Source organism: Hypanus sabinus, chromosome 4 (genome assembly GCF_030144855.1).
Source record: "Hypanus sabinus isolate sHypSab1 chromosome 4, sHypSab1.hap1, whole genome shotgun sequence".
Lineage (NCBI taxonomy): Eukaryota > Metazoa > Chordata > Chondrichthyes > Myliobatiformes > Dasyatidae > Hypanus > Hypanus sabinus.
The window spans coordinates 91,865,592-91,888,864 of record NC_082709.1 but is presented as its reverse complement, the minus strand read 5'-3'; the positions used below and the strand labels follow the sequence as shown (position 1 = coordinate 91,888,864).

At 43.0% G+C, this 23,273-nt stretch overlaps 1 protein-coding gene across 2 annotated transcripts in view; it reads right to left on the bottom strand.

The window, feature by feature from the left end:
* si:dkey-91i10.2 (uncharacterized protein LOC555224 homolog) overlaps positions 1-23,273 on the bottom strand; it is a 303,051-nt gene that overhangs the window by 62,820 nt on the left and 216,958 nt on the right. The window contains exons 1-2 of one of the 2 annotated variants that reach the window (XM_059967656.1): positions 4,216-4,659; positions 3,809-3,971 (exon numbers count right to left, since the gene is read on the bottom strand). In XM_059967656.1, the coding sequence (XP_059823639.1) occupies positions 3,809-3,971; positions 4,216-4,259 (207 nt within the window). In that variant the 5' untranslated portion in view covers positions 4,260-4,659. Of the gene's footprint in view, positions 1-3,808; positions 3,972-4,215; positions 4,660-23,273 lie in introns of those variants that run through there. The other variant, XM_059967655.1, reaches the window with a different exon arrangement.

Genomic DNA, 23,273 nt, shown 5'->3' with positions numbered 1-23,273 from the left:
AATGGTATCCAAAGTGATATAGGTATTGTTGAGGGGGATGGCCACAGGAGTTCTCTGCACTGGCTTTCACCCTCCTGATGACACCCAGTTTCTTGTGTCCTGCATCTTTTCTGAAATACTTCCACTGTTTAAGCAAATTCAGAATCGCACCCTGAGAAAATATTGGTAACCTCAGCATTGGCCAGCGTGGTAGAGACATTTATACTCACTCCTACAGAATTCAGCACCTAAAAATCTAAAATTCACAGTCACGGGATTTAAACAGAAAATAAACACGTTTTTTTGAGTGTAACTACCTCCCTGTATGTCCTGTCTATCATCCCCTCAGTCTCCCAAATGATTCAGAGCTCATCCAGTTCCATCTCCAACCCCTTCACATGGTCTGTTGGAAGCTAGATGTACTAACTGTATTTGAAGTCATCAGCTCTGCCTCTCATGATTTTACATACTCATATTAGGCCCAGTAACTTCAGTTCTCTCTCCAACAGATGTTGCCCAACCAGCTGAGAGTTTACAACCTTCCTGTTTTTATTCTTCAAACAGATTACCAGAGCCTCCCAGATTCTGCTACTGTATACATAGAAACATAGAAAACCTACAGCACAATACAGGCCCTTCTGCCCACAATGCTCTGCCAAACATGTACTTAATTTAGAAATTACATTTTTCTGAGCTCTGTGTACCTGGCCAGGAGACCCTATTGTATCCGCCTCCACCACCACTGCCGGCAGACCATTCCATGCACTCATCACTCTCTGCATAAAAATCTTACCCCTGACATCTCCTCTGTACCTACTTCCAAGTACCTTAAAACTGTGCCCTCTTGTGCTAGCCATTTCAGCCCTAGGAAAAAGCCTCTGACTATCTGCATGATCAATGCCTCTCATCGTTTTATACACCTCTATCAGGTCACCTCTCATCCTCCGTCGCTCCAAGGAAAAAAGGCCGCGTTCACTCAACCTATTCTCATAAGGCATGCTCCCCAATCCAGGTAACATCCTTGTAAATCTCCTCTGCACCCTTTGTATAGTTTCCACATCCTTCCTGTAGTGAGGTGACCAGAATTGAGCACAGTACTCCAAGTGGGGTCTGACAAGGGTCCTATATAGCTACAACATTACCTCTCGGCTCTTAAACTCAATCCCATGGTTGACGAAGGCCAATGTATGCCTTAACTACAAGAGTCAACCTGCGTAGCAGCTTTGACTGTCCTATGGGCTCGGACCCCAAGATCCCTCTGATCCTCCACACTGCCAAGAGTCTTAACATTAATACTATATTCTGCCATCATATTTGACCTACCAAAATGAACCACCTCACACTTATCTGGGTTGAACTTCATCTGCCACTTCTAAGCCCAGTTTTGCATCCTATCAATGTCCCGCTGTAACCTCTGACAGCCCTCCACACTATCCACAACACCCCCAACCTTTGTGTCATCAGCAAATTTACTAACCCATCCCTCCACTTCCTCATCCAGGTCATTTATAAAGATCAGGAAGAGTAGGGGTCCCAGAACAGATCCCTGAGGCACACCACTGGTCACCGACCTCGACCCGTCTACAACTACTCTTTGCCTTCTGTGGGCAAGCCAGTTCTGGATCCACAAAGCAATATCCCCTTGGATCCCTTGCCTCCTTACTTTCTCAATAATCCTTGCATGGGGTACCTGATCAAATGCCTTGCTGAAATCCATATACACTAACATCTACTGCTCTTCCTTCATCAATGTGTTTAGTCACATCCTTAAAAAATTCAACCAGGCTTGTAAGGCATGACCTGCCCTTGACAAAGCCGTGCTGACTATTCCTAATCACATTATGCCTCTCCAAATATTCATAAATCCTACTTCTCAGGATCTTCTCCATCAACTTACCAACTCACTGGTCTATAATTTCCTGTGCTATCCCTACTTCCTTTCTTGAATAACAGAACAACATTCGCAACCCTCAAATCCTCCAGCACCTCTCAGTGATGATGGAAAGATTATCGCCAGAGGCTCAGCAATCTTCTCCCTTATCTCCCACAGTAGCCTGGGGTACATCTTGTCCGGTCCTGGTGACTTATCCAACTTGATGCTTTCCAAAAGCTCCTGAACATCCTCTTAATATCTACATGCTCAAGCTTTTCAGTCTATTGCAAGTCATCCCTACAATCGCCAAGATCCTTTCCGTAGTGAATACTTAAGTATTCATTAAGTACCTCCGCTATCTCCTGCAGTTCCATACACACTTTTCCACTGTCACACTTGATTGGTCCTATTCTCTCACATCTAACCCTCTTGCTCTTCACATACTTGTAGAATGCCTTGGGGTTTTCCTTAATCCTGTCCACCAAGGCCTTCTCATGGCCCCTTCAGGCTCTCCTAATTTTCTTCCTGCTCGCCTTATAATCTTCTAGATCTCTAACATTACCTAGTTTTTCAAACCTTTTTTAAGCTTTTCTTTTCCTCTTAACTAGATTTTCATCAGCCTTTGTACACCACAGTTCCTGTTCCCTATGATCCTTTCTGTCTCATTGGAACGTACCTCTACAGAACCCCACGCAAATATCCCCTGAACATTTACCACATTTCTTCCATACATTTCCTGGAGAACATCTGTTCCCAATTTATGCTTCCAAGTTCCTACCTGATAGCCTCATACAGCGGGATGTGATGAAATTCCTTGTCTAGAGTAAAACCATTCCCCTCCTCTATCTATCACACTCCTCAGGTTGATCCACTTCACTTGCCAGATCTTGTTCCACACCTTCAGCTCACCCCTATATACTCTACTCTTTCAGTCCAGGTGTACCCTGTCCATTTCCCTTCTCCAACGCTGCCTGACCTGTTGAGTTTCTCCAAGAGTTTGGAGGCATTTTGTAACTGCAGCTGCTGGAATCTGGAGCAACAAATAACGTGCTGGAGGAATAATTCAGCATGTCACCTCACAGCTGCTGCTTCGTTTGCTCCAGACCATTCAATTATGCTAACCGCTCTCTCCCATTGGATTGCAGCTTGCAATTCACTGCAGGAATCCTTCATTTCATACAAACAACACTCAAACATAATTGGACTGCAGCTTCTGACTCCTGTTCACCCGTCATAATTTAAACTGTCAACAGTTTCTCTTGCCTCCTGCTTGGGTCGTTGGTTGACTTACCGATAGCAGTTTGATCATTCACGTTGCTCTCTGAAACGGTTATCAGGTGGTGGAAGGAACTGCGCCAAAACCTTGCTCCTTTTTCACCTGCCACATCGCTAAGCTCCTCGAGTCATAGAGTGCTAATAGCACAGAAACAGACCCTTCGGCCGATCTAATCAATGTCCACCTGTTATTCTGCCTAGTCCTATTAACCCTCCCTCCACACCCTTCCCATCCATTCAAACTTCTCTTAACTGTTCCAATCGAATCCACTTCCACTGGCAGTTCGTTCCACACTCTCACCGCCCTCTCAGTGAAGAAGTTCCGCTCATGTTCCACTTAAATATTCACCTTTCACCCCTAACCCATGACCTCTAATTCTAGTCTCACCTAACCTCAGAGGAAAATACTCGGTTTGCACTAATCCATACCCATCAAATCTCCCCCGTTCTCCGATATATCCTAACCTATTCAACCTTTCCATATAACTCATATTGCTGCCTCTCTCCTAAGGTCATCAATAAGCCCCATCTTCCACACACCTAACCACCAGAATTATTTCGCTTCAGTCTGCAACGATGCAAGAATGAGGCACAAACAGCCCTGTCCTATCCCTTGCCCCGTGAGCTAATTAATTAGCGTTCAGATCACAGTAAAGAGCGATAAAGAATTGGCTTATTTACACGGTCCGCCTGGCGAGCTCCAGCAGACGCCGCCACCTTCAGAGCGCTGCCGTCGAGGGTTGCCGTGGAAACTGGGCCTGATTGACGGCTCTGTTCATTGACAGTGACGTCATCCAGCTGCCGAAGCTGCGCCGGCTTGATGGCTGCGGGTTCTGCAGTGCAGCTGTGAAAGGAAGTGGAAGAAACGGATCAAATCAAAATCTTATCGCCAGATTTAACTTGTGGTCGAAGCCCCAGTCGCAGTTGTGATTCCCACACTCAACGCGCGCGGATTTAAGCTTCAGTACCTGCTAAATGACGGAATTAAATACCTTTACCTATAAGGTGGATGGCGAGGGCCCACTTTTACTCTTGCACACTACGTGATTCGATTTTAATGAAATATAACGTGGAACTGAGGGACTTACAGTGTGTTGCATACATTTGGTGATTTTCCTTGCGAGTATTCCATGGGCTAATGCCCAGAGATGTCGAAAACAGATGCAGCGTGTGTCACCTCCAGGATTTTCATCGCTGTGTCTGCTCTGGTAACACTTAAAGGGGACTTGTCTAAGCAGATCACCAGCCCTGAAGTCTGGTGCTGGGAAGGTACTCTCATCCACCAGATCTCCTCAACAGGTACCCGCGGAGGACCACAGTGAACCCACAAATTAGGGCAAAAATAAACAAGCTGCTGGAGGGAAATGGCTTCAACGTTATGGTTGGAGATTTAGAACAGGAGGGGAGGTAGCCAGTGTAAACTGGTGAGAGGGAGGGGTTGGACTGGGATGATTGGCAGATGGATTCAGTTGGAGGGGGTGGTTGGAAAGGTCCATCTATCTCTCTGTACAGATGCTGCCTGACCTGCCAGGTTCTTCCAGTGTGTTTCATACTCCAGATTCTAGCATCTCATGTCTCCATTATGCAAACTCGGACTGTGCATCTTAGAATTTTTTTTACCAAGTTATGTTTGGAATATCACTTAAGTTTTCAACATATTCTGGTGAACTACTAGGATACGCAGAGAGAAACTACATCTACAAACGAGATTTGGCAAATGCTGCAAATCTTGAGCAACACATGAATTCATTATCAAAGTACATATATTCACCATATACTATCCTGAGATTCATTTTCTTGTCGGCATTCACTGTAGGACAAAGAAATATACTCGAATCAATGAAAAACGACACACAGACTGACAACAACCGATGTGCAAAGAAAGAAAAACCATACAAATACCAATAGTACATAACTAACAGTGAGAATGTGAGTTACAGAGTCCTAGAAAGTGAGCTGGAGCAAAACACAAAAGACAGCAGCTCCTCCAGCATCTAGTGTGAGAAACTACTGCTAGTTGGTAAAGCGAGAACTGTGGATCAAGAACTCATACATAAAATCTGATAACCTTTTATATACAAGCATTTAAGAAATATCTTGACCTGTACATGAATGAGCAGGGCATAGAGTATATTCAATTAAAGCAGGCAAGTGAAATCGATAAAGAGAGGCATGATGGTTAGCACAGAACAATGTGCCGAAGGACTTGTTTCTATGCTGAAGATCTCACTGGGGCCCATTTCCCACATTCCTTGTGAACTCACCTGTGTCCCATTCCCTCTATTCTTTGTAAATTCGCTTGCACCCTGTTTCCCACACATCCTGTAAACTCTGTGTACTATTTTCCATGATCCTGTTAAACTCACCAGTGCTTGGCTCCCTTTAATCTAACCAGAGTACTGCTTGCCGTGCTCTCTAAACTTATACTGTTCTGTAATATCTAAAGGCAGGTGTATTAAATGTGAGCTGGAATTTTATATTGGAATAGAAAACAATGAAAAAGCCTACAGAAATTGGTGGATACAGCCCAGTCTATCACAGGAAAGGCCCTCCCCACCACTGAACACATCTACAAGGAACATTGCCATAAGAAAGCAGCATCCACCATTAAGGACACCCACTGTCCAAGCCAGGCCCCCTTCTTGTTGCTGCCATCGGGAATGAGGTGCAGATCCTTAGGTCCCACATCAGTAGGATCAGAAACAGCTATTATCTTACAACCATTAGTAACTTCACTCACCACACCATAACCTACAGACTCATTTTCAAGGACTCTACAAATCATGTTCTCAGAATTATTCATTTTCTATTTGCAAACTTGTCTTCTTTTGCACATTGGTCACTTGTCAGTCTGTGTGTAGTTTTTCATTGTTTCTATGGTATTTCTTTGTTATACTGTGAATGCCTGCAAGAAAATGAGCCTTAGGATAGTATACGTTGACATACATTAACTTGGATAAAAAATTACAAACTTCGAAATTTCAGCAGCCATAGTCCATTCGATAACCTGGAAAATCTGCCACACCAGTTGGAGTTTAACTGATATCTACAAGAATTATATCAATAAGACTGAAAAAGTACGGAGAAAATCTATAAGGGTTTTGTCAAGACTTCAGGTCATGATTTACAGGGAATGGACATGAACCGCCCAGGATTCTTTTCCTGGAGCATGGGTGAATGAGAGGAGAATTGATAGAAGTGTACAAAATTATGAGGATTATAGATAGGGTAAATGCAAGCAGGCATTGAGGTTGGGAGATACTAGAACTGGAGATCATTGGTGTGTGTGTGTGTGAACACGTGTATATACACATGCCCATTTAAAGTTAGTTACTCAATTAGTACTGCTACCACCTCGGGCACCAAGGGTTGTCAATTTGATACACAAGAGCAAGAGCTCAAGCATTAAATCTAAGCAGACATCTTAAATCGGCATTTGAAAGCATCTCTGTATCCCTGGGGCACAGGGTGCAGTCACTTCAGCTGCTGACGTCCGGGTCTCTGTGTTAATGGGGAAGCAGGAATAGTGCAGGGGGAGGGGGGCTTGGAAATACGTCAGCGAATGGCCGTGCGATTGACTTTAATGACTAGATACAAGAACAGCTAGTGCAGCTGTGAGGAACTATCAGTGCCTCAACCTCCAATGAGTTATTCAGGGGATTGAATTCGAGAGCCACGAGGAAATGTTGCAGGATACAATGTTTTAAGTAGGAGAGAAGCGGCAGACTGATTTTAGAGTAGGTTAAAAGTTGGCACAGCATCATGAGCTGAAGGGCCTATACTGTGCTGTAATGTTTTAAGCTCTCTATAAAATCCTGGTCAGATGACATCTGGAGTTTTGTGTTTGAGTCTGGTCACCAGAGGAACATAAGACCATAAGACATAGGAGCAGAATTAGGCCATTCAGCCCATCGAGTCTGCTCCACCATTCCATCATGCTGATCACAGATCCCATTCAACCCCATACACCTGCCTTCTCGCCATATCCTTTGGTGCCCCAACTGATCAGGAAATTATCACCTTCTGCTTTAAATATACCCACGGACTTGGCCTTCACAACAGTCTGTGGCAAAGCATTCCACAGATTCACTACACTTTGGCTAAACAAATTCCTCTTTACCTTTGTTCTAAAAGGTAGTTGCTCAATTTTGGGGCTGTGCCCTCTGGTTCTGGATACCCCCAGCATAAGAAACATTCTCTCCACATCCATCCTATCTAGTCCTTTCAACATTTGGTAGGTTTCGATGAGATCCCCCACATTCTTCTAAATTCCATTAAGTACAGGCCCAAAGCTGCCAAATGTTCCTCATATGTTAACCCCTTCATTCCTGGAATTATCCTCGTGAACCTCCTCTGGACTCCCTCAAATGACAATACATCCTTTCTGAGATACGGGGCCCAAAACTATTGAAAATACTCCAAGTGCGGCCTGACTAGTGTCTTATAAAGCCTCAACATTATCTCCTTGCTTTTATATTCTATTCCGCTTGAAATAAATGCCAACATTATATTTGCCTTCTTTGCCACTGACTCAACCTCTAAATTAACCTTCTGGGAGTCTTGCATAAGGGCTCCTGTCCCTCTGCACCTCTGATGTTTGAACCTCCTCCCCATTTAAATAATACTCTGCACTATTGTTCCTTTTACCAAAATACATTATCATACATTTCCCAACACTGTATTCCATCTGCCATTTTTTTGCCCATTCTTCCAATTTGTCTAAATCCAACTGCAATCACATTGTTTTCCCAGCACTACCCCTCCACCTATCTTTGTATCATTTGCAAACTTTGCCACAAAGCCATTAATTCCATTATCCAAATCAATGACAAACAATGTGAAAAGTAGCAGTCCCATTACTGACCCCTGAGGAACACCAGCAGCCAACCAGAAAAGGCCCCTTTTATTCCCACTCACTGCCTCCTGCCTGTCAGCCATTCCTCTATCCATGCCAGTATCTCTCCTGTAACATCATATGATTTTATCTTATTAAGCATGTGTGGCACCTTATCAAATGCTTTCTGAAAATCCAAGTAAATGACATCCACTGCCTCTCCTTTGTCCACCCTGCTTGTTACTTCCTCAAAGAACTCTAACAGATTTGTCAGGCAAGATTTCCCTTTACAGAAACCATGCTGACTTTGGCTTATTTTATCATTAGTCTCCAAGTACCCCGAAACATCATCCTTAATAAGCATTTTCCCAAGCACTGAGGATAGACTAACTGGCCTATAATTTCTTTTCTTTTGCCTTCCTCACTTCTTAAAGAGTGGAGTGATGTTTGCAATTTTCCAGTCCTTCGGGACAATGTCAGAATCAAGTGATTCTTGAAAGGTGACCAATGTATTCGTTATCTCCCCAGCAACCTCTCTCAGGACTCTGGGATGTAGTCCATCTGGTCCAGGTGACTTATCCACCTTAAGGCCTTTCAGTTTGCCTAGCACTTTTTTTTTGAAATAGCAATGACACTCACTCCTGCTCCCTGACACTCACGGATCTCTGGCACACTGCTATTATCTTCCACTGTGATGACAGATGCAGAGTACCCATTAACTTCATCTGCCATTTCTTTGCGCCCATTACTACCTCAGCAGCATCATTTTCCAGTGGTCTAATATCAACTCTCAGTTCCCTTTTACTCTTTATATAACTGAAAAAAAACTTTCAGTAACCTGCTTTATATTATTGGCTAGTTTTGCCCTCATATCTCATCTTTTCCCTCCTTAGAGCTTTTTTGTTCACCTTTTATTAGATTTTAAAAGCTTCCCAATCATCCAATTTCCCACTCACTTTTGCTACCTTTTATGCCCTTTCCTTGGCTTTTATGCAGTCCTTAATTTCCCTTGTCAGCCTTGGTTGCCATTTGAGAACTTATTCCTTTGTGGGACTTATCTATCCTGCGCCTTGTGAACTATTCCCACGAACTTCAGCCATGTCTGCTCTGTCGCCATTCCCACCAGTATTCTCCAATCCACCTGGGAAAGCTCCTCTCTCATGCCTCTGTAACTCCCTTACTGTCGGAAGGATGTGGAAGATTTTAGAGGGGTTGCAGAGGAGATTTATCAGGATGCTGCCTGGATGAGAGAGCATGTCTTATATATTGAGTGAACTAGGGCTTTTCACTTTGTAGCAAAGAACGATGATTCATGACTTAATAGAAGCCAAGAAGTGGCATTGATAGAGTGGACAGCCAGCACCTTTTTCCCAGAATGGAACTGAATAATATGAGGACATAATTTTAAGGTGATTTGAGGGAAGTATAGGGGGAGGTCAGAGGTACATTTTTCCAGCAGAGAGCGGGTGGGGGGGGGGGCTTGAAATGTGCTGCCATTGGTGGTGGTAGAGGCAGGTGCATTAGGAACACAATAGAAATTCATATAGGAACATGGATGAAAGGAAAATGGAAGCCTCTTTTCCTGGATCCTCGGATGGCATTCAGAAGAGAGACTGATAAATTTATAACGTCATAGAATAGAGTGAGAAATGGGCCCTTTGGCCTATCACATCCAGCAGAACTTTGTGCCAAACTTATTAACTGATTATTTGCGTGTAACTGGAGGCTGCATTCACTAGAACTTAGAAGAAAAAAATAGAGGGCTATAGGTAAGCCTAGTAATTTCTAAGGTAGGGACATGTTCGGCACAACTTTGTGGGCCGAAGGGCCTGTATTGTGCTGTAGGTCTTCTGTGTTTCTATTGAGGGAAGATCTTATTGAAACCTATTGAATTTGAATTTCCAAGCTAATATCTGTTCTGTAATAATGTGGGCTCTTACCTTGTTAAGCAGCCTCATGTGCGGCACTTTGTTAAAGGCCTTCTGAAAGTCCAAGATTCTCCTTTGTCATCCTACTTGTAATTTCCTCAAAGAATTCTAACAGATTTGTCAGGCAAGATTTTCCAATCCACTGATTCTCCTTTGTCTATCTTACATGTAATTTCCTTAAAGAATTCTAACAGATTTGTCAGGGTAAGATTTTCCCTTCAGGAAACCATGCTGACTTTGGCCTATTTTACCATGTGTCTCCAAACACCCGAAAGAACATCCTTAATGATTGACTCCAAGATCTTCCCAACTACTGAGGTCAGGCTAACTGGCTTATCATTTTCTTTATTCTGCCTTTCTCACTTCTTGAAAAGTGGAGTGACATTTGCAATTTTCCAGTTCTCCAGAACTGGAAACTCAATTGATTCTTGAAAGATCATTACTAATGCCTCCACAATCTCTTCAGCGACTTCCTTCAGAACCCTTGATCTATTTGGTCTATCTGGTCCAGCTGACGTGTCTACCTTCAGACCTTTCTGTTTCCCAAGCACCTTCCCCTATTCATAGCAACTACATTCACTCTGTTCTCTGACTCTCTGAAACATCCAGCATTCTACTTGTGTGTTCCACAGTGAAGACTGATGCAAAATACTGATTTTGTTTGACCACCATTTTTTCCCTCATTACTACCTCTCCTGTGTCATTTTCCAATGGTCCAATATCTATTCTTACCTCTCTTTTACTCTTTAAATATCTGAAAAAAACTTTTGTTTTTTTTATTATTGGCTAGTTTGCCTTCATATTTCATCTTTTCCCCCCTTACAGCTTTTTCAATCGCCTTCTGTTGGATTTTAAAATCTTCCCATTAATTTTTGCTCCATTATATACCCTTTCTTTTGTTTTTATGTTGGCCTTGGCTTCTCTTGTCAGCCACACTTGCATCATCCTGCCTTTAAAATACTTCATCTTCTTTGGGATTGATGCACCATCAATAACTCACACTGAGACGTAGGCGAGATATCGGCTTTTATTGACTGGAAGAAGGAACCAGGAGTGAGTGTCTATCATACAAGGTCCTGGAGACTGAGGCCGAGCGTCAGGCCGCAGGTCTCCTTTATACAGGGGCCTGTGGGAGGAGCCACAGGAGCAGTCAGCAGGGGCGTGTCCCGACAGGCACATAGTTCACCACAGGGATGTATCTATTCTGTGCCTTGTTCCCAGAAACTCCGGCCATTGCTACTCTGCTGTCAGCCCTGCTGGTATTCAATTCAAATCGACTTCTGCCTCTGTAATTCCCTTTTTCCCACTGTTATACTGATACATCTGACTTTAGCTCCTCCCTCTCAAACTGCAGGGTGAATTCTATGATATTATGATCACAGGCTCCTGAGGGTTCATTTACCTTAAACTCCCTAATCAAATCTGGTTCATTACACAACACAATCAAGAATAGCTGAACCCCTAGTCAGCTCAACTATAAACTGCTCTAAAAAGCTAACTTATAGGCAAATTCTACAAATTCTCTCCCTTGGAATTCAGCACCAACCTAATTTTCATAATCTACCTGCATATTGAAGTCCCCCAGGACTATGGTAACGATGTGCTTTTGACAAGGTTTTTCTATCTCCCATTGTCATTTGTAGCTGGCATCCTGGCTACTGTTCGGAGGCCTGTATAAAATTCCCATCAGGGTCTTGGCAGTTCCCCTTGCAGTTTCTTAACTCTACCCACAAGGAATTTTTAAAGGTGAAAATGATGGGGAATTTCTTCACTCAAGAGGCTGATGAGAGTATGGGAAGAGATGCTGGCAGAGGTGGTGTATGCAGTTGCTATTTCAACATCTGAGAGCTCACGTGCAGCTTGTTCTACACTCTTACGACACTGAGTGAAGGTTTCCTCTCATATTCTCCTTAAATCTTTCACCTTTAACCTATGACCTCTAGTTGTAGTCCCACCCAACCTCAGTGGAAAAAGCCTCCCTGCATTTACCCTGTCTCTACTCCTCATAATTTTGTATACCTCTATCAAATTTTCCCCTCAGTCTTCTACATTCTGAGAAATAGTGACCAAAACTGAACACAATGCTCCAAATTAGGCCTTACCAATGTCTTATACAACTTCAACATAATATCTCATCTCCTGAACTCAGAACTTTGATTTATGAAGGCCAATGTGCCAAGAGCTTTCTTCATAACCCTATCTACCTGTGCTGTCACTTTCAGTGAATGATGGACCTGTATTCCCAGATCCCTTTTTTCTGCCACGCTCCTCAGTACCCTACAGTTCACTGTGTAAATCCTACCCTGGCTGGTCCTACCGAAGTGCAAAATCGGCATTACATTCATCTGCCATTTTTCAGCCCAATTTTCCAGCTGGTCCAGATCTCGATGTAAGCCATGATAGTCTTTCTCACTGTCCATACAACCCCAGTTTTGGTGTCATCCATAAATTTGCTGATCCAGTTAACCACATTATCATCCAGATTATTGGTATAGATGACAAACAACAACAGAACCAGCACCGATCCCTGAGGCACTTCAGTAGTCATTGGCCTCCAGTCAGTGAGGCAACCATTTATTCCCACTTCTCCCACAAAGCCATTGTCTAATCCAATTTACTACCTTATCTTGAATGCCAAGCAACTTCTTGACCAATCTCCCATGTGGGACTTTGTCAAATGACTTACTAAAGCTGATGTGGCCAACATTTGCTGCCTTTCCTTCATCCACTTTCTTTGTAACTTCCTCAAAAAACTCATAAGATTGGTTAGAAATTACCTATCATGCACAAATCCATGCTGACTATCTCTGATCAGTCCCTATCTAACCAAATACTCATATATCTGGTCTCTTTGAATTATTTCCAAAAACATTCTCACTTCTGATGTCAGGCTCACTGGTCTATAATTTCCCAGTTTATCCTTACAGCCTTTCTTAAACGGTAGAACAACATTAGCTGTATTCCAATCTTCTGGTACTTCACCTGTCACTGATGATTTGAATATCTCTGCTAGGGCTTCTGCAATTTCTGCACTTGCCTCCCAAATTCCTTAATTTGCCTCAGGATCGCCAACACCTCCTCCTCTGTAATCTGTGGAGGGTCCATGAGCTCGCTGCTGCTTTGCCTCTTTTCTACAGACTCTGTGTCTGTGTCCGAGTATGTACAGATGCACAAAATCCATTTAAGATCTCTCCCATCTCTTTTGGCTCAATGCATAGATTATCACTCTAATCTTCCAGAGGACCAGTTGCCCCTTGTAATCTTTTTGCTTTTAACATATCTGTAGAATCTTTTAAGACTACCCTTCACCTTGTCTGCTAGGGCAACCTCATGTCTTCTTTTAGTCCTGCTGATTTCTTTCTGAAGTGTTCTCTCACATTTTTACACTCCTCAAATACCTTATTTGATCCCACCTGCCTATCCCTACTGTGCACCTCCTTTTTTCCTTAATCAGGGCCGCAATATCTTTTGAAAACCAAGGTTCTCTAAACCTGATATCTTTACCTTTTATTTTGACAGGCATGTACAAGCTTTATACACTCAAAATTTCACTTTGGAAGGCCTCCCACTTATCAAATACACCTTTGCCAGAAAACAGCCTGTCCCAATCCACACTTGACTTTAGTCTGTCTGATGCCATTAGAATTGTCTTAACTGCAATTTAGAATCTCAACCCAATCTCAACCAGACCTATCTTTTTCCATATTCACTGTACTTTGAAACGAATGGCATTATGATCACTAGATGCACAGTGTTCCCCAACACAAACCTCTGTCACCTGCCCTGTCTCATTCCCCAGTAACAGAGCAAGTATTGCACACTCTCTTGTTAGGACTTCTACATATCAATTAAAGAAACTTACCCGAACACGTGTTAAACTCTATCCCATCTAGTTCTTTTACAGTATGGGAGCCCCAGTCAATATGTGTAAAGTTAAAATCACCTACTATCACAACCTTAAGTTTCTTGTAACAGTCTGCGATCTCTCTACAAATGTGTTCCTCTACGTCTCCCAGACGGTCGAGTGGTCTATAATATAACCCCATTAATATGGTCTAACCTTTCTTATTTCTCAATTGCACCCCATAATGGGGTGCACCCCAGAGAAACATAATTCTCACTAGACGAGTTCTCCAGTTTGACCTAACTGAACACTACCATGACCTATCTAGATGTCTGCCTCTACCATCACCCATGCACCCAATGTTCTCTATGTAAAGAACTTATGTCTGACATCTCCCCTATACTTTCCTCCAATCATCTTATAATTATGCCCCCTTGTATTAGCCACTTTTATTTGGGAAAAAGGTTTCTGGCTGTCAGTGCAATCTATGCCTCCTTTAAATGATCCTCCCCTCTTCCTTAAACCTATGCCTCCCAGTCTTCAGCATTTAAAGTCAATGAGCCAAATAGAAGATTAAAAGATTATGAGCAGCATAGATAGAGTAGACAGACAACATCTTTCTCTGAGGGTTAAAAGGTCTAATACCAGAGGGCATGCATTTAAGGTAAGGGGGTAATTTCAAAGGAGTTGAGTGGGGCAAGTTTTCTTACATATGGAGCGCCTGGTACCTGGAATGCGCTGTCAGGGATGATGGAGTTTAATACAATAGAGGTGCATAAGAGGTTCTTAAATAGGCACTTGGATATGCCAAGAATGGAGGGATATAAACAAAGTATAGGGCAGAAGGGATTAGTTTAGTTAGAACCATAGAACCATTGAACTTTACAGCACAGAAACAGGCCTTTTGGCCCTTCTTGGCTGTGCTGAACCATTTTTCTGCCTAGTCCCACTGACCTGCACCTGGCCCATATCCCTCCATACACCTCTCATCCATAAACCTGTCCAAGTTTTTCTTAAATGTTAAAAGTGAGCCTGCATTTACCACTTCATCTGGCAGCTCATTCCACACTCCCACCACTCTCTGTGTGAAGAAGCCCCTCCCCCATGTTCCCTTTAAACTTTTCCCCCATCACCCTTAACCCATGTCCTCTGGTTTTTTTCTCCCTTACCCTCAGTGGAAAAAGCCTCCTTGCATTCACTCTATCTATACCCATCATCATTTTCTATACCTCTATCATGTCTCATCTCATTCTTCTACACTCCAGGGAATAATGTTCTAACCTATTCAACCTTTCTCTGTAACTCAGTTTCTCAAGTCCTGGCAATATCGTTGTAAACCTTCTCTGCACTCTTTCAACCTTATTAATATCCTTCCAGTATTTTGGTGACCGAAACTGCACACAATACTCCAAATTTGGCCTCACCAATGCCTTATACAACCTCACCATAACATTCCAATTCTTATACTCAATACTTTGATTTATAAAGGCCAATGTACCAAAAGCTCTCTTTACTACCCTATCTACCTATGACGCTACTTTTAGGGAATTTTGTATCTATTTTCCTAGATCCCTGTGTTCTACTGCACTCCTCAGTGCCCTACCATTTACCTTATATGTTCTACCTTGGTTTTTCCTTCCAAAGTGCAATACCTCACACTTGTCTGTATTAAAATCCATCTGCCATTTTTCAGCCCATTTTTCCAGCTGGTCCAGATCCCTCTGCAAGCTTTGAAAACCTTCCTCACTGTCCACTACACCTCCAATCTTTGTATCATCAGCAAATTTGCTGATCCAATTTACCACATTATCATTGATATAGATGACAAATAGCGATGGACCCAGCACTGATCCCTGTGGCACACCACTAGTCACAGGCCTCCACTCAGAGTAGCAATCCTCCACCACCACTCTCTGGCTTCTTCCATTGAGCCAATGTCTAATCCAATTTACTACCTCACCATATATACCTAGCGACTGAATCTTCCTAACTACCTCCCATGTGGGACCTTGTCAAAGGCCTTACTGAAGTCCATGTAGACAACATCCACTGCCTTCCCTTCATTCACTTTCCTGGTAACTTCCTTGAAAAACTCTAATAGATTTGTTAAACATGACCTACCACGCACAAAGCCGTGTTGACTCTCCCTAATAAGTCCCTGTCTATCTAAATACTTGTAGATCCTATCTCTTAGTACTCCTTCTAATAATTTACCTACTACTGATGTCAAACTTACTGGCCTATAATTTCCTGGATTACTTTTAGAGCCTTTTTTAAACAACAGAACAACATGAGCTATCCTCCTATCCTCCGGCACCTCACTCGTAGATACTGACATTTTAAATATATTTGCCAGGGCCCCTGCAATTTCAGCACTAGTCTCCTTAAGGTCCGAGGGAATACCCTGTCAGGTCCTGGGGATTTATCTACTTTGATTTGCCTCAAGGTAGCAAGCACCTCCTCCCCTTCAATCTGTATAGGTTCTATGACCTCACTACTTGTTTGCCTCATTTTCATTGACTCCATGCCAGTTTTCTTAGTAAATACAAAAAAACATTTAAGATCTTAATAAAAACACAAAATGCTGGCAGAACTCAGCAGGCCAGACAGCATCTACTGGAGGAGGTAGTTATGACATTTCAGGCTGAAACCCTTCATCAGGAGTGAAGTAACATGGGATGGTCGAGGGGGGATAAGAAGTGGGGGGAAGATTTAAGATTTTCCCCATTTCTTTTGGTTCCATACATAGCTGACCACTCTGATCTTCAAGAGGACCAATTTTATCCCTTACTATCCTTTTGCTCTTAACATACCTGTAGAAGCTCTTTGGGTTATCCTTCACCCGGACTGCCGAAGCAACCTCATGTCTTCTTTTAGCCCTCCTGATTTCTTTCTTAAGAATTTTTTTGCAATTTTTATACTCCTCAAGTGCCTTATTTGCTCCCTGTTTTCTATACATGTCTTACATCTCTCTCTTCTTCTTTATCAGAGTTCCAATATCCCTCGAGAACCAAGGTTCCTTATTCTTATTCATTTTACCTTTAATCCTGACAGGAACATACAAACTCTGCACTCTCAAAATTTCTGCTTTGAAGGCCTCCCACTTACCAATCACATCCTTGCCAGAGAACAACCTGTCCCAATCTACGCTTTTTAGATCCTTTCTCATTTCTTCAAATTTGGCCTTTTTCCAGTTTAGAACCTCAACCCAAGGACCAGATCTATCTTTATCCATGATCAAGTTGAAACTAATGGTTTTATGATCACTGAAACCAAAGTGTTTCCGTACACACACTTACGTCACCTGTTCTAACTCATTTCCTAACAGGAGATCTAATATTGCATCCTCTCTAGTTGGTACCTCTATATATTGATCTAGAAAACTTTAGAAACTCTAGAAAACACATTTTACAAACTCAAACTCATCTAGACCTTTAACAGTATGGGAGTCCCAATCAACATGTGGAAATTAAAATCCCCTACTATCCTGCAGTTGTCTGCTATCTCTCTGCAGATTTGCTCCTCCAATTCTTGCTGACTATTGTATATAATACAACCCCATTAACGTGGTCTTACCTTTCCTGTTTCTCAGCTCCACCCTTATGGCCTCGGTAGACAAGCCCTCTAATCTGTCGTGCCTGAGCACTGCTGTAACATTTTCCCCGACTAGCAATGCCACCCCCACCCCCACCCTTCATCCCTCTGCCTCTATCACGTCTGAAAGATCGGAACCCTGGAACATTAAGCTGCCAGTCCTGCCCCTCCTGTAGCCAAGCTTCACTAATGGCTACAATGTCATAATTCCATGTGTCAATCCACTCCCTGGAATTTAATTACCAGTTTAATTAGTGTGGCACAATGCCATGCGATATAGGGCCACTGTTCTGTCAGTAGATAATCTCCTGTCAGTGGGCTCAGCCAGCTTCATCGTGGGCACAAGGACTCTTCTCAAGGTGCTACCTCAAGAAGGTGGCATCCATCATTAAGGGGTGGCAAGTCTTTTCGAGAGCATGTGCCAAAATTGACAATAATCTAAAAAATGCCTTCTCACATGCAATGGTAACTTTGAGCAGAGGTTATCATTAATAAATTAGTGACAATGATTATGGACTTTTAAAGGAAAAAACATGAGTCATATTGCTTACTTACATGCTTACATTTTTATTAACATGCAACAAACAAAAACAGATTGAAATACCTCTAAATGAACCATTTTAGAAAACCTGAACAATAATTATTAATATTTATCTTTTAAAAAGACAAATGTAAACGTGAAATTATAAGCTTTAGATGCAAGAGCTTCTACAGATGCTGGAAATCCAGAACAACACACACAAGATGCTGGAGGAACTCAAAAGGTTAGGCAGCTATGTGGCAAAGAATAAACAGTCGACCTTTTGGGCTGAGACTCTGTCAGGACTGGAAATGAAAGGGGAAGAAGTCAAAATAAGAAGATGTGGGAAAGGGAAGGAGTACAAGCTGGCAAGTGATAGGTGAGACCAGGTGAGGGGGAGGTGGGTGGTGGAGGGGTTGAAGTGAGAGGCTGGAAGGTGATAGTTGGAAGACGTAAAGGACTGAAGAAGGAATTTGATAGGAGAGGACATTGAACCATGGGAGAAACGAAGGGAAGAGGGAACCAGAGAGAGGTGATGGGCAGATGAGGAGAAGAGGAAGGATAAGAAGGAAGCCAGAATGGTGAATGGAAAAAGCAAAGGGAAGGGGAGGATTTGAAAAAGTCAGAAAAATCGATGCTCATGCTATCAGGTTGGAGGCTACCCAGATGGAATCTGAGGTATTATTCCACCAACCGGAGTTTCACTTCATCATGACTATAGAGGAGGCCATGGACCAACATGTCAGAATGGGAATGGGAACTGTAATTAAAAAGGGTAGCCAACAAATTATAAGCTTTAGTGCATATTCATGAAAGATCACGAAAAGGACAATAAACACTCTTTATACTCTGCCCTTCACCCTCTCCGCGCTAATCCTAACCTCACCATCAAACCGAAAGATGCAGGGTAGTAGTAGTCCAGAAGAGGCCCAGCACCAACTCTCAGACACCTCCTCTTACCCCTCAGACAGGACCCCACTAAGGAGAACCGGGCCACTGTCTTCCACACAATCACTTACCCTACTGACTCTGGGGATCTCCCATCCACTGCCTCCAACCTCATAGTTCCCACACCTCCCGTTTCAACCTCCTACCCAAGATCCACTAACCCGCTTGTCTAGGTAGACCCACTGTTTCTGCTTGTTGCTGAGCCAGAGAACTTGTATCTGTATACCTCGACTCAGCTTTATCCCCCCTAGTTCAGTCCTTTCCTAACTACATCCATGACAAGTCATACGCTCTCGAACTTCTCAATGATTTCAAGGTCCTTGACCCTGATCATCTTATTTTCACCAGTCCCGACACACCTCCACCCCCCATCAGGAAGGTCTCAAAGCTCTCCATTTCTTTGTGGACACCTAACCAGTTTCCCTCCACTACCACTCTCCTCCATCTGGCAGACTGGTCTTCATAATTTCTCCTTCAGCTTCTCTACTTCCTTCACACCAAAGGTGTAGCCATGGGCACTCGCATGGGTCCCAGATATACCTGCCTTTCTGTTGGCTATGTAGAACAGTCTATGTTCCAAGCCTACACTGGTGACTTTTCCACACTTTTCCTAAACGATATCGACGACTGTGTTGGTGCTGCTTCCTGTACCCATGTGAAGCTTGTCAACATCACCAACTTTGCCTCCAATTTCCATCCTGCCCTCAAATTTACTTGGTCCATTTCCGACACCTCCCTCCCCTTTCTTGATCTTTCCGTCTCTCTTTTAGAGACAGCTTATCTACTGATGTGTATTATAAACCCACAGTCTCTCAGAGCTGCCTGGACCATACCTCCTCCCACCCTGTTACTTGCAAAAACACCATCCCTTATTCTCAATTCCTCGGTTTCTGCCTCATCTGCTCTCAGGAAGAAGCTTTTCATTCTGGAGCAAAGGAGGTGTCCTCTGACTTCAAAGAAAGGGTCTTCCCTTCCTCCACCATCAACGCTGCTCTCACCTGCGTCTCTCCACTTCACTCACATCTGCCCTCACCCATTCTCTTGCCAACCCATAGGGGATAGGGTTCTTCTTGTCCACACCAGCCTCCGTACAGCACATAATCCTCCATAATTTCCACCAACTCTAACGGGATCCCACCACCATTCCCTTCTCCTGTCCCCTCACTTCCTACTTTCCGCAGGGATTCCCTAGTCCATTTGTCCCTCCCCACTGATCTCCCTCCTGACACTTATCCTTGCAAGCAGAACAAGTGCTACACCTGCCACTAAACCTCCTCCCTCATTACCATTCAGGGCCCCAAACAGTATTTCCAGGTGAGGTGACACTTCACCTGTGAGTCTATTGTGGTCATTTACTGTGTCTGATGCTCCCGGAGTGGCCTTCTGTATACTGGTGAGACCCGACATAGATTGGAAGACCATTTTGATGAGCACCTTCACTCTGTCTGCCAGAAAAATTAGCTTCTCCTAGTGGCATCCATTTTAATTCCACCTCCCATTTCCATTTCGACATATCAGTCCATGACCTCCTCTACTGTCACGATGAGGACACATTTAGGCTGGAGAAACAACACCTGATATTCCATCTGTTTAGCCTCCAACCTGACGGCATGAACAATGATTTCTTGAACTATTGAGATAGTTCTCGAATAATGCCCACTTCACCATTCTTCATCCCCTTTTCCCTTTCTCATCTTATCTCCTTGCCTGCCCCTTGACTCCCTCTGGTGCTCCTCTTCCTTCCCTTTCTTCCTTGGCCTTCTGTCCTCTTCTATCAGACTCTCACTTCTCCAAGCCCTGTATCTCTTTCACCACTCAACTTCCCAGCTCTACTTAACCTCCCCACCACCTCTCCGGTTTCCCATACCATCTCGTGTTTCTTCCTCCCCTCTCCCTACTTTCTAACTCTGACAACTCATATTTTTTTCTCGTCCTGCTGAAGGGTCTCGGCCAGAAACATCAATTATACACTTTTCCATAGACGCAGCCTGGCCTGCTGAATTTCTCCAGCAATTTGTATGTTGCTTGGATTTCCAGCATCTGCAGATTTTCACTTGTTTGTTCTTTATTATTATTCACTTTATTATAGACAGGGTTTATGGAATCGAGATTCAACACATGTCAGTTTATTATGGACAGGGTTTATGGAATCGAGGGTCTACACGTTTCAGTTTATTATGGACTGGGTTTATCGAATCGAGGGTCAACACGTGTCAGTTTATTATGGACAGGGGTTATGGAATCAAGGGTCAACACGTGTCAGTTTATTATGGACAGGGGTTATGGAATCGAGGGTCTACACGTTTCAGTTTATTATGGACAGGGTTTATCGAATCGAGGGTTTACACATGTCAGTTTATTTAGGACCGCACTTATGGAATCGAGGGTCAACACATGTCAGTTTATTATGGACAGGGTTTATAGAATCGAGGGTCAACACGTGTCAGTTTATTATGGACAGGGTTTATGGAATCGAGGGTCAACACGTGTCAGTTTATTATGGACAGGGTTTATAGAATCGAGGGTCTGCACATGTCAGTTTATTATGGACAGGGGTTATGGAATCGAGGGTCTACACGTGTCAGTTTATTATGGACAGGGGTTATGGAATCGAGGGTCTACACGTTTCAGTTTATTATGGACAGGGTTTATCGAATCGAGGGTTTACACATGTCAGTTTATTTAGGACCGCACTTATGGAATCGAGGGTCAACACATGTCAGTTTATTATGGACAGGGTTTATAGAATCGAGGGTCAACACGTGTCAGTTTATTATGGACAGGGTTTATGGAATTGAGGGTCAACACGTGTCAGTTTATTATGGACAGGGTTTATAGAATCGAGGGTCTGCACGTGTCAGTTTATTATGGACAGGGTTTATAGAATCGAGGGTCAACACGTGTCAGTTTATTATGGACAGGGTTTATGGAATCGAGGGTCAACACGTGTCAGTTTATTATGGACAGGGTTTATAGAATCGATGGTCAACACGTGTCTGTTTATTATGGACAGGGTTTATGGAATTGAGGGTCGACATATGTCAGTTTATTATCGATAGCGTTTATGGAATCAAGGGTCAACGCATGTCAGTTTATTATGGACAGGGTTTATAGAATCGAGGGTCAACACGTGTCAGTTTATTATGGACAGGGTTTATAGAATCGAGGGTCAACACGTGTCAGTTTATTATGGACAGGGTTTATAGAATCGAGGGTCAACACGTGTCAGTTTATTATGGACAGGGTTTATGGAATCGAGGGTCTACACTTGTCAGCTTAGTATGGACAGTGTTTATATAATCTAGGGTCAATATGTGTCAGTTTATTATGGACGGGGTTTATGGAATCGAGGGTCAACCCACGGCAGTTTATTATGGACAAGGTTTATGGATTCGTGAGTGAACGCTTGTCAGTTTATTATGGACTGGTTTTATAGAATCGAAGGTCAACACGTGTCAGTTTATTATGGAAAGGGTTTATGGAATCGAGGGTCAACACGTGTCAGTTTATTATGGACAGGGTTTATAGAATGGAGGGTCAAAACGTTTCAGTTTATTATGTACAGGGTTTAGGGAATCGAGGGTGGACACTTGTCAGCTTAGTATGGACAGTGTTTATGTAATCTAGGGTCAATATGGGTCAGTTTATTATGGACAGGGTTTATTGAATCGAGGGTCAACCCACGGCAGGTTATTATGGACAGGGTTTATGGATTCGTGAGTGAAATCTTGTCAGTTTATTATGGACTGGTTTTATAGAATCGAAGGTCAACACGTGTCAGTTTTATAGAATCAAGTGTCAACATGTGTCAGTTTATTATGGACAGGGGTTATGGAATCGAGTGTCAACACGTGTCAGTTTATAATGGATATGGTTTATGGAATCGAGTGTCAACGCATGTCAGTTTATTATGGACAGGGTTTATGGAATCGAGTGTCAACACGTGTCAGTTTATTATGGACAGGGTTTATAGAATCGAGGGTCAACACATGTCAGTTTATTATGGACAGGGGTTATGGAATCGAGTGTCAACACGTGTCAGTTTATAATGGATATGGTTTATGGAATCGAGTGTCAACGCATGTCAGTTTATTATGGACAGGGTTTATAGAATCGAGGGTCAACACGTGTCAGTTTATTATGGACAGGGTTTATAGAATGGAGGGTCAACACGTTTCAGTTTATTATGGACAGGGTTTATGGAATCGAGGGTCAACACGTGTCAGTTTATTATGGACAGGGTTTATAGAATCGAGGGTCAACACGTGTCAGTTTATTATGGACAGGGTTTATAGAATCGAGGGTCAACACGTGTCAGTTTATTATGGACAGGGTTTATAGAATCGAGGGTCAACACGTGTCAGTTTATTATGGACAGGGTTTATGGAATCGAGGGTCTACACTTGTCAGCTTAGTATGGACAGTGTTTATATAATCTAGGGTCAATATGTGTCAGTTTATTATGGACGGGGTTTATG